The 12709-nt window shown below is 36.7% G+C and overlaps 1 protein-coding gene across 2 annotated transcripts in view; it reads left to right on the top strand.

Moving 5' to 3' along the window:
- The window catches only part of LOC131664775 (glycogen [starch] synthase), a 1096132-nt gene that overhangs the window by 894425 nt on the left and 188998 nt on the right, over nucleotides 1-12709 (top strand). Inside the window, exon 11 of one of the 2 annotated variants that reach the window (XM_058936143.1) lies at nucleotides 7291-7386. The exons of the other annotated variant lie outside the window; for it this stretch is intronic. Coding sequence (XP_058792126.1) covers nucleotides 7291-7335 — 45 coding nt within the window. The 3' untranslated portion in view covers nucleotides 7336-7386. Of the gene's footprint in view, nucleotides 1-7290; nucleotides 7387-12709 lie in introns of those variants that run through there. 2 annotated transcript variants of the gene reach the window in all.

The raw sequence follows: 12709 nt of genomic DNA, 5'->3' as shown, positions 1-12709 counted from the left end.
GCGATTTCCGTTGAAAATCATTATTAAATAATTAAAACGCGAGTGGAAATTATTGGTTGTCCGGAAAGGTGCGCGGGGAGCATAGCGACACGCGCGGCCAGAGCGGATCCCCGGTCCTGCCCATCCCGCGGAACACTATCGAATATACATTAATTTAATATTTAAATTGATATTCTTTCAGTTGTTTGTTAAAATTTCGTCTCGAAAAATCATAGATTAAGGTAACAATTGTACCTATACATTCATGTTTTGCGTTACATCACAGCCATGTAATTTAAAAAGTTTATATTTTTTAATAAAGATTCCGATGGGACCTTAAACCAGAAACGAAACGTTAATGAAGAATTTAGAGTTTTTATTTAAACATCAGGGTTAGCTCTCACGACTAAAAGAATATCAATTTAAACACACAACGATGGAGAGTGGAACAAAATCAAGTTTAATTTGTGACAGGGCTGATAGCGATGTTCGCTAACCCTGTGCGCGGCACTCTCCTCGCACGGATGTAGCGGCCGAGCGTGGCTATGGTTAACATAGCATTCAAGCGTTCGTGTCGTTGCAGGGCCTGGAGAGGGGAGAGCGCGGCTGGCGGAGAAGACGGCGCGGGAAGGAGCGAGAGCGCGAAGAGCGTGAGAGAGAGCGAGAGAGGAAGAGGAATGGGCGAGAACGCGCAAAGCGCGGCTCGCGCCGCGAGAATTAACAGAGCGGGAGAGATTGAGGACAGTGAAAGAGTGACCGTACGCTAATAAGGTCACGGCGCGAGATACGCTAGAGCCGCCGGTAATCCAACGATCTCCACTACCGGCAGGACTGCGATTTCGCCGTCGCCGGTTCTCCAGCAGCGAGCCGCGGGAGGGGCCACCCGGTGGGTTTGTTGCATCTCTATTCCGCGACTCTCTCACGTACCAGCTCTCGCCCGGTGCAGCGCCGTGAATTGAATTATCGCGATTGTTAGTTGAGCGAATCCGCTCCTAAATGTTATATACTCGCCGCGTATGACAGTTGAGCGATTACTGTATACCTAATTATTGAATCGAAACTAACACAATTCTACAAGCAATTCTAAATTTATTTATCGAGACGAAACTAATGGAAAGCTTCGTTACATATGGTTTTAAATTATCATGTATCAATGAACAAAATTTGAACGACACACGCCAATGACATGCCTGTCGAAAGTTTAAAACCATCATCGTCGTTCGCCGACTGACGCTAAGGCGTTACTCCCGCAACCTCCAAGTTTACTTATGCGAGTTATTGTCAATGCTTTAATAATTTTCACGTTATACTATAACATTTTGGTACACAGTTAGGACTTTCCATACATGTCTATAGATGCATAAATCAATGGGTAATTTTTTATTCATGTTTTATTTTCACGAGACTATAACTTTACCATGTTATGTCATATTATTTTTTCGTTAATTAATTGGAAACGTGTGTAAAACCTTGACCCGTGAGTCAAATAATTCATAATTAATTTTCTTGCAAGAAATAAATTAATCATTACGGTCCTGTGAGTTATTCGCTGTCATGTTGATTTTTCCATCAAAATATTTTCATAAGCCAGTGAAATATCCTGATGTACGTCAACGGAAAAATAAATTATGATTGTTATAAGTGATACGAGCTGTACACTGTACAATTGATATGAAGTAATTCAACTCTACATTTTTGGCCACACCCACTTTAGCCAACTTATTGTATTATAGTGTCCGTTGCGGCCAGGCTTCATAGACATTTCATTCCTACTCGCCTGCGTGCCGCTAACGCGACACTTGATATGCGTAATGTTGACACGGTAAGGAACTTTCAAACCAAAAAATTTCAAAATTAAAGAAAGAATTCGAAAATGACCACGGAGAGACGCATTTGTTTTTGTCTTCATTTTTTTCTAACGAAAATCAAGTTGTATGTCGACGATTACGGCGCGAGCGCGACTTCCATCGTGGGCAACAGAATGGCTGGTTAATTCACGATTGACGAGTACATCGACATGGTGATTTATTTTGGTGAGGCTGGGCCTGGGCTTGGAAGATCTCGACGAGCTGCTGAACTATGGTCGGCACAACACGGAAGGCCAGTTAACCCCCAAACCATCGACACCACAGTTCGGAGGTTAAGAAATACTGGTTGTGTGGCGCTGACGAATGCAGATGGAGGTCGTCCACGCGAGCTGCGAAATCAACTGCATAAGCCGATCGTTGAAGTTTTCGAAGAGGACCCGGCGAAGAGTTTGCGTGTAGCTGCCCGTGAAGTCTCCGAAAATCTAGGAGTCATATGTACGTACAGTATGGCACAAAGAGTCATGCGGGATGATGGACAACACGCATATCACTACAGAGCCGTTCAGGAACTTCGTAAGTTATACATGAAAATATAGATTTCTTTTATTATTTTATGACTGTTACTGCAGTTTTGCTTCCTTGAAGAGGAAGCATTGTAAAGGGTTTTATCGAAAATTTTTTTTTTGCTCTGACTTTTATTTCTGCAGTTTTCGGGTCGATTTTTTTTTGTATTCGATAAATGTAATTGTTCTACACCGAAGTAGAACGATCATTTAAGATTGTAGTTGAACTGGAATTCGTGAGAAGCTTTCAAAATCGTTTTTTCAGGTTGTCCATTTTCATTTTTTTCCAAGTTCACTGCCTAAAAAAATTTTTATTTCCATAATTTGACGTCTAATTTTGTTATTTGCTGTTGGGACTTTTTGTGTTGTAGTAAATTAAAACTTTTTTTTCGGTTTGCTGACTATCTGATAGTTATTATAAGCTTACAAAACATTTGAAATGAGGTATATTTTTCGCTATTATTGTTATATGTCTGTTAACCATTGGCATTTTTAGAATTTACTAGATATCTTGATGAAACTCGGTATACATGTTCATTTTGCAACTACAATTTTTGTAATATCCTCTAACAATGCGAGATCGAATCGTGAAATTAAGGGGAAACGCAAACTCGGCCTCGTGATTTTCCTGAAGAAGGGCGTGTCACTCGAAATCGCGAGTTACCAGCTTTGGTTATAGCGATCTCAACCAAATTTTTAAATATTCAAAATATGAAATCGCAAAGATTGTATATTTGATAATTTCATGCAGTTTTACTATTTTTGATACGCCCATTAAATTTTGACACGAAATAGCGGCTATATCCTAAATATAAAAAAATCGTTGCTCTACAGCGATACAAACTTCAACATCATTTTAAGAACTAATTTTTTTAGAAGGTGTAATTTAGAAATAAACGAATCGAAATTTCTTGGAAAATTTTCCTGCAATTTCTCGAATCAAACCTTAAACTATGAGATAAGTTTTTTGCAGTAGTTTAAGCTTTTTTGACCAAATGGCAAATAGGCAAAGTAGCTATAGTCTCGAAATCAGCTCAGGAATTCGTGTTTTTTTCTTTCCCTTTGCTGTCACAAATTTGTCAATTATCCCAATAGATTGTTGGCAAATTGATTGACACGAAAGATCTCAAGCTTCATTGCATTTTATTACCATTCATTTTTCACGGAGATCACTTGACCATCATTTTCCAACCGATAAGAGTAACTTCGTCGTTTTGTTTTTCTAGTAATCTTTGATGACCGTGAGTTAGAATGAATTTTATAAAAAATAAATGACAAAAAAAAGTAGGGTTACTTATTTCGATTAAGTTATAAATAGAATAGTTTGTTTGATAACTTATTCAGTTTTGATCTGTATCTTAATAAATTTAAAACAATTCGGCCGAAAAAAATTTGAAAAAAATCCATTTTTAATTATTTGATAGAAAGTTTATTCAAGTTTTGAAGTAGTAGTTAGTTTAAAATAACCTACTATAGACTAAAAACGGTTTTTCTCAAGTTTAATTTACAAAAAAATTAATTGATAAATGCATTGGATTTTATAGGAATCTGTTTGTTAAACTTGGATTGCCTACTTGATTTTTCTTTCTTCAAAATGATCCATGTCTATTAGAAGTTAATGAATTTTTTTAGAAATTTGGGGTATCAAAAGACGTATATTCAAATAAAATACCTCGGCTACTTTACTTTAAAAAGTACACATTTTTTAGCTATCAAGCTAAACTCTTATGTAAAATTCTAATTAAGAAATATTGTTAATTCGCATTCATAGAATCTCTCAATTTTTCTAAGTAGCATAGATAATTATACACGATGGTTATTTTGAATATTACTTATACATTCTCAAAACAGATGAAAGAGATGCCCAGAACCGTATTGCGTTCTGTCAATTCTTGCTGAATGAAATAGATGCCGATCCAGGCTTTATGGATCAAATTCTCTGGACTGACGAATCAACATACGTACGGAAGGGAATGTTTAATCAGCACAATGAGCATCAGTGGGCTCATGAAAATCCGCATGTGGCTCGAGAAGTTAAGTGTTTTGAATATTTAAAGATCCCATATTCTAAAAAAAATCAATCCCATGAAAATTTTCCTACGAGGGTGGTCCGATAAGTACTTAGTCTCACCGCCCGATGGCGCCATTCTCGCAAAAGAAATATTCTATCACGCAGTACAACCTTCTCGATGGTTACTGTCAAGATTTCAGCCGGATCGGAGTTGTAGTTTATTTTTGAGAGCGTGTCAAAGGAAGTGTGTCCGTTGATTTTTGAAAAATGGAAAAAGAGCAGTATCGGTCGGTGATTCGATTCTTGCTTTTGGAAGGGAAATCACGCAGCGAAATCAAAAAGCGCTTGGATGCTGTGTACGGTGACTCTTCTCCTTCGATGGCGACCGTCAAAAATTGGTTTAACGAGTTTCAACGTGGTCGCACGTCGATTTTTGAAAAGCCACGTTCAGGTGCTCCAAAAACGGCTACCACGGAGGATAACGTGACAAAAATTCACGATCTCGTATTGACAGATCGACGATTGAAGGTGCGTGAGATAGTTAAGATCGTAGGCATCTCAAAAGACCGCGTGGGTCATGTCCTGCATGAAATTTTGGGCATGAGAAAGCTGTCGGCGCAATGGGTGCCGCGTTTGCTCACTCCGGACAACAAGCGCAACCGTGAGACAACTTCAGAGCAATGTCTGACGCTGTTTAAGCGCAATCCGAAGGAGTTTTTGCGTCGTTTCGTGTCAGTCGACGAAACATGGATCCACTGGTATACACCAGAGACCAAGGAACAGTCGAAACAGTGGACTTTACCCGGGGAAAGTGCTCCGAAGAAGGCGAAGACTGCCCCATCGGCCGGAAAGGTGATGGCCACCGTTTTCTGGTATTCACAAGGTGTGATCTACATCGACTACCTGGAGAGGGGCAAAACGGTCACAGGGCTGTGTTATGCCGAATTATTGGGCTGATTCGACGTCGAATTGCAGAAAAAACAGCCCCATTTGGCGAAGAAAAAAGTGCTCTTCCACCATGACAACGCACTGGCTCACACCTCCGCCGTCGCCATGGCCAAATTGGTCGAATGAGGCTACGAACTGCTACCCCATCCACCGTATTCTCCAGATTTAGCCCCGTGCGACTTCTTTTTGTTTCCAAACTTGAAAAAATCACTCGTCGGGCAGAAATTTGAGTCGAATGAGGAGGTAATCGCTGCCACGGAAGCCTACTTTTCAGACCTCGAGGAAACGTATTTTTCAGACGGATTAAAGAAGTTAGAAAATCGCTGGGCCAAGTGTATCGAACTAAAAGGAGACTATGTTGAAAAATAAAACGCCACTTTTCCAAAATTTTCGTTTTTCCTTTTGTAGGCTAAATACTCATCGGACCACCCTCGTATGCGTGTGCGTCTTCTATTGAAAGAACATTTATTTTTAGGATACGCTTAATAATAAACATTTTTTAAGCATTTTCCAAACACTTTTTCTATACCCCCGGCACGAAGACGCGATTCTGCGCACACTTCAAAAAGCAATGGTACTCTAAGTCGTATCTTTGCGTTCGGAAAACCGAAAATGTTAAAAAGATATATCTAAAAATGTATATTATTACGAGTATAATAAAAATAAACTTTCTTCCAATAATACACGCACACACATAGGGAAATTTTAATCGGACCAGCAATTTATTTTGGAATACGGGGTCTCCGTACCGGGATTCGGCCGTGAATTTGTCATTGGGTGCGTTAGTTATGATTTATAAAAAAAAACAGTCTACGATCTCTAGCGATTAAGAAAAAAATTTTTCTCTATCAAAATAAAATTTGTATTTATAGTTCTATAAACAATTATTAATGAAAACGTTATTTAGTTCGTTCGAATTGTTTTTTCAGTTTATCCACATGGAGGTCCGTTTGGTAGATGAATATATTAAATAAATATAGCGATGATTTAAGTGTAAAGGAAAACTTGATGTTTTATTAAAAGTAGACTAACTACTACAAATACTTAATAGTAGAGACTTAGTCTACGCAAAGACCGCGCATCTCGCAGAGAGTAGAGATGTAAGCGTGTCGGCAGTTCTAGCGCGAGTGACGATTCACTCGTCATACCTCAGCGAAAACGCTTCCCTTGGGCATCGGGGGAAGGTAAGTCCCACCCACAAAGTCCGTGAAAAGGGTAGCTGAGGACCAACGGGAAAGCAGGGTGATGAGACGTGTTTTGTCGCTAACAACAAGGGATTAGCGAGAGCGCAAAGCAATTTTCATTTATTGCGGGCGCGCCATAAAAATCGAAATTCTGCGCGGCAGTTAAGCGGCAGCCGCGCGACAGCTGAACTAAATTATTTTATTGATGCTGAGGAAAAACTGAAAGTTTTAACCAAGTAGATCAACAGATAAAGCACGTCCGCCACACACATTTAAACAATGGGACGATAAAGTCAAAACTGATTCACAGTTCATACATTATTATGAGTATTAATTTAAATCACGAAGAAAATGTAGTTCGTATATGCATCTATAAGTGCGAAAGACTATTTAAGAGCAATAATTTTTTGTGAAGCGAGATGTTCATTCGCCGTTTTTAAAAATTATCATGCACTGATACTTTATTTTGTAGTACGAATGTATACAATTCCTCACGTATTTTTCAGTCAAATTTTCCTTTAATAGCCTTAAGATTGTGAGCACGTAGAAGAGAATAAACGAAATGGAACAAATGCAATCATAAAAGATCAAAATACTAACATAAATATTACTTTTTGTAAATAATATGGTTAAATTATCAAACTGCAATTCTTTGTACGGCATGACTCGCTTCGCTCACGTTGTCTCAGAAAACACAATACGACATATGCGTGGATAGGAGACGTCTTACGTCGTCAAACATCTATCAAAATGTGCTATAAACTGAAAAATTTATAAATTTTGTTCACTATTTCCAGATCGATTTCAAAATCGGTTTTCAGTCAATATGTGGACAGGCTTGATTGGTAATCAAGTTATTGGTCCGGTACAACTTCCAAACCCACTAAACGCTTAAAATTACCTTGAGTTCCTGCAGGATATACTGCCAGGATTGCTTGATGAAGATGGTGTGCCAGAAGAACTGCAAGAAAATCTTATTTTCATGCATGACGGTGCACCAGCACATACTGCTGCAAATGTAAGGAATTATCTTGATCAGGTAATTATTATAGTATACATTGTTATTGGAAATATGTAAAAGCATCTCACCTATTTTTCTCTGCGCATGTGCGTGACTACACGTCTTGCTCTCTCTTGGCGGCTAGCGGCGTTGCCGATCAATTCGTTCTAGTCTCTTCCGTGACGCGGACGCCAAAGGCTTTCTCTCGAATAAAGCATTTCTTTTCTACAACTGTTTATTCACTTATTCTGCCTGCTTTACCCTTCTTTACCAAAAATTGTATTACGCGATTTCTCCTAATGAAAGTCTTAACGCTCTGAAATTTCATGTAGGATCATTTTGTCGTGGCTTTATGCCATGGGATTTGCTGAAGGGAATATTGCTCTGACTTGAAAGGAAATTTAATTACATTTATATTATTCTTTATAAAAATATAAAAGTCGTTCTAGGACAGATAGCCTTATGAAAATTTTCTACTTTGTATCATACTTGACGAGTTTTATTTCCATCGCTCAAAGATTCTCAAATCTCAATTAAAATCCGCTCTCCTTCTCTTTCCCTTTTATTTCAACTCTACTTTGAATATAAAATTTTTTAATCTCTACGTATGCTGCCAATATTTTGATTACTCATACTACTTCAGTCTATAGAAGTTTTAAAACCAACACGACTTCATTAGTATACTTCGGGGAGCATGTGAGAGTGCATTCACAGTACAGCGCTAGAAACCAAATATGTATATGTCTGTACATCCACCTGCATGTACAACTGTCGGCTAGAAAAATTATTGGTTTCATAACAAGTTTTAGGCAGGTCTATTAAAATCGCTTATAAAATATTTTAATTCTTCAAAGTATATGGCGGCCATTGGATAGGCAATAATGGTCCAGTACGCTGGCCAGCAAGATCTCCTGATTTGAACCCATTGGACTACTTTTACTGGGGGACATCCAAAGAAGCAGTTTATCACAATGACCCAAATGACATGATACAAAGAATCCAACATCACGCCCAGCATCTAGAACCCGAAAAAATACATGCAGCTACACATCAGATAAGACGTAGAGCTATTTTGTGTATTCAGCAACAGGGCGGGCATTTCGAATAATGCTTGGGTGATGAAAATGGAGAAAATGATGATGATGATATGAACAACGATGGTGAAAATGATGGCAGCGAAGACGGTGAGGCTGATGATAGTATGGATGAAGATGATGACGACGTTGGCAACGATCCGGATTGGGAGATATGAATTTACATGTTTTTTATATTTTTTCTTTTCTACTAAGGTTTTACTAAAATCTAGTTAGCCTAATAGTAGACGAAATTCGAATAATTCAATAAAACGTTATACTCTGTGTAAATAAAGATGATTTGTTATATAAATCTGTTTTTTCAATCATCTTCCTTAGCTGTTTTGGTTGTTCTCAATATGGGCCTCAATTATTTAAATTTTCATACACCACTGACAAGGAAACCCCCCCAACCCGACCTCACCGATTTCAATAATCTTTTGATATGTTATAGTTCATCAAAAAATAAGACATACGTATTTTTTTTATCGGCGGAAAAACACTTTGAGGGGGTGAAAACAACCCTCAAAGTTCACCCCCAAAAATAGATTTTCCAATGTATCTCAGCATCTAATTGATATTTTACGACCAAACAAATTTCATATCACTTCTCATGTGAAAAGCGAACTAGCACATGCAATTCCGACCACAAGGGATGCAACCCTTATTTTTTTTATTTAATATACTATCTATTTCATGGCTATTTTTAAGAAAAATATTAAAATAACCCGAAAAAAATTGGAAAAAATATTACCCTACATAAAATACAAAAATAAAGTTAATCTAGTCAAGGTTTTTTTTGAAACTACCCCCTTAAAGTTGAAAAACCACCCCTAAAAAATTGTTTTCAATACATTACAGGTGGTGTTGATAATTTAGTGTAAAATACGTTAAGCATCATTTATACTGTACAAACACAACTATCTCGTGCAGTTTCGACCACAAGGGTTGCAACCCCTAATTTCTGTCATCGAAATTTTTACCTTCTTTGTACCTATTTTTGAAAAAAAGTTCATAATGAGCTTGAAAAAATTAGTAAAAATATTACCGTGGATAGAATAAGAAAAAAAATTTACCTTTTATTTTTAAAACCACCCCTTGTGTTCAAAAACTACCCCCAAAAAATTGTTTCCAATACATTACAGGTGGTGTTGATAATTTACTGTAAAATACGTTGCTCATCACTTATAATGTACAAACACATTTATCTCGTGCAGTTTCGACCACGAGGGTTGCAACCCCTAATTTATGTCATCGAAATTTTTACCTTATCCATTCCTATTTTTGAAAAAAAGTTCATAATGAGCTTAAAAAATTGGAAAAATTATTATCGTGGATAGAATACGAAAAATATGTACCAATTCAAAATTATATCACCTAACAAGACCCAGAACTGGGACAACGTTTTTCCAAAGTATTTTGTTGCGCCGATTCCGAATCTGTCCGGAAAAATGATCCATCACCCAGTAGCAATTTCTAAAACTCCCCTTATATTCCAATGGCAATTTCCCGCACTAACCCGCACTATCAGAATGCTTACAACCCCCCCTAATAACCCCCTAAAAACCTCCAATCAAAATGCCGTTAGCCCCCCACTAATAGCCCGAAGACATAGCTGAGCCCCCTTGCAACCTTATGGCAATGCTTGCAACCCACCGAATAACATAATGGCAACGTTATCAACCCTGCTAACTACTGGGGTTATTAGGGGGTTATTAGGGGGAGGGTCTTATTGGGGGGGGGGGGGGGGGAGTTATTAGGAGGTTAATGGGGGGTTGTAAGCAATGCCATTGGGGGATATTAGGAGGGTTATTAGGGGGAGGTTTATTACCATCGCCATTCGGTGATTAGGAGGGTTGATAGCATTGCCATTGTTTTTGTTGGTTGAGTTTTTCTCCTTTCTTGTGACTAAAATTGTAAACTGCCAAGTAATATATATTTAATTGATTTTTATATGCGTTACTATAATTCATTCAGTTACCAATTAAAAACAATCAAAAAAATTAGGACGGATTTATTGTTCATACTTCTTGCAATAATGATATTCTTCATAGAAGTGCTCGAAACATGATTTTTTGCACCAACCGCAACGTATAATAGCCACATTTTTGCATCCTTCTATGTCACAATGTGTATTGCAGGAATCTCCAAAACTGTAAGCAACAGGATTGTCAAAATTTTCTGGTTTTTTAGTGAGGTAACCACTCTTGAACCAGGAATATTTAAAAAGATTAGTATATCTTGGTGAATATAATTGATTGTGGACTAACGACTGAAGTTTAATAATGTTGTTTCTTTTATGTAAATCCAAATCATAATTCATCAAAATTACGGTATCTGAAATTTGGCGGACAAAGTTCTTCCATATGCGAAATCCAAAAACATCAAGTGGCTGAATTTTTCCCGTTGTGCCAGTCGGTATTTTTTTAAAATTTATAATTTTATCACGTGGAGTTACAGTTTCTATGGCACTGTCACAATGACCGCTCCAGGAGTCAAGCAACAGCATCGTATTGGAACCTACATTAGGGAAATATACTTTTTGCAGCCATATTTTAAAGAGATCTAAAATCAAAAATCTTATTTGTAAAATCATTTATAATGACATTAATTGGAACTAGATGGGATTATGTATACCTGTAGTCAACTTTCCAGATTTAGATGCTTCTACGTAAACATTTTCGGGTCTAAATAAAGTGGTTTCAACAATGGGTCCAAACTCACCGCTAGATTCCTTCAAAACTAAAAAGAGTGGTGACAGTAATTCTCCTGTGGCTGATATGAGTGGCTGTATAGTATAACTGTGGGTTGTTGAAGAAACTGACTGTACTAAACACTGTACCTGCTTTTCTCCTTCAACCGCTAGCGTTCTTCCGGAGTGCATTTCCAGTTGGAATCCGCTCTGATCAGAATTAAACACATTATGAATTCCAATTATTCTTATGCCTGCTTTAACATCAGCAATAAAAGTATTTGCTTTAATCGTTAGTTCTGAATTACTTTCTAGTGTTTTCTTGGTTATAAACTTATTTATTTTCCGGGATACTATTCTATGAGCTTTCTTGAATTTACAAAGCCAGTTATCCGAAGCTTTGAATCTTACATCTTCTGATCCTATAATCTTTTGAGCTTGCAATGCCCATCGACGTATGTCACGATCATGAATGATGTAACCAGCGTCTACTGCTGCTTTCAAATTATCAAAAGTGTACTGACAAATTCTTGCAATTTTTTCTCTATAAGTACCACCTTTGTTGACTGTATGAGCCCAACGTTTCAACTGACTCACAGATGAAACTTTCTTAAATTTTTGACGTACACTTTCAACACTTAAATTTTTTTTTTTGCCACTTCTCCAGTATTCTACGGCTCTTTGCTTATATTCAAAACTGACATCTTCATTGTCTTTGGTACAATGGTCGGTGGGTGCTTCGAAATCGTCAGGAAAATGGTGTTGAACTTCATCTTCTACTATTTTTGCAGCATGATCTGTATCTTCAACGATCATATCTACTTCATTGAAATAATTCACGGAATCTATTAAAATGCTTTTAATTCTTTCCGACAATTGAATCTCTTTATAATTTGTCTCACTTTCAGGTATTTGTAGAGTTTGAAAGTAAGCTAATAATAAATTTAAAACGTTCAGAGCGTTAATTTTCATTTTTTAATCTGAAATAAAAGAAAAAAATATATATATATATATATATATATATATATATATATATATATATATATATATATATATATATCTTATATATCTTCTATTATATTAAACAGAAGGCGCGAAATTCTCCGTGCGTCCGTCCATCCATCCGTCCCCTTTTTTTCCTTATTTTTCCTCTGTATAGGTCTCTCCTGATATCGCTGGGGAATAAGAAATAAACTGAATAACAAATAAACAAATTAGGATAAAAACAAATAAATAAACAAATTTATAAGTAAACAATAATGATAAACAAACTTATAGAAAACATTCATGAAAAAAATTAATTAATAAATTAAAAAGTAAACATATTAATTAATAAACAATAATAATAAACAAATCAATAAGTAAACAATAATTATAAACATCATTAATTAATAAATCCTCATAATCAGTGTAATTTCAATTTTTTTAATAACAAATATTAAAAAGCCGTA

Source organism: Phymastichus coffea, unplaced genomic scaffold, assembly GCF_024137745.1.
Source record: "Phymastichus coffea isolate CEN01 unplaced genomic scaffold, Cenicafe_Pcof_1.1 PCOF00003, whole genome shotgun sequence".
Classification (NCBI taxonomy): domain Eukaryota; kingdom Metazoa; phylum Arthropoda; class Insecta; order Hymenoptera; family Eulophidae; genus Phymastichus; species Phymastichus coffea.
Note: the sequence above shows the minus strand (reverse complement) of the source record. Positions and strands in the feature narration are given on the sequence as shown.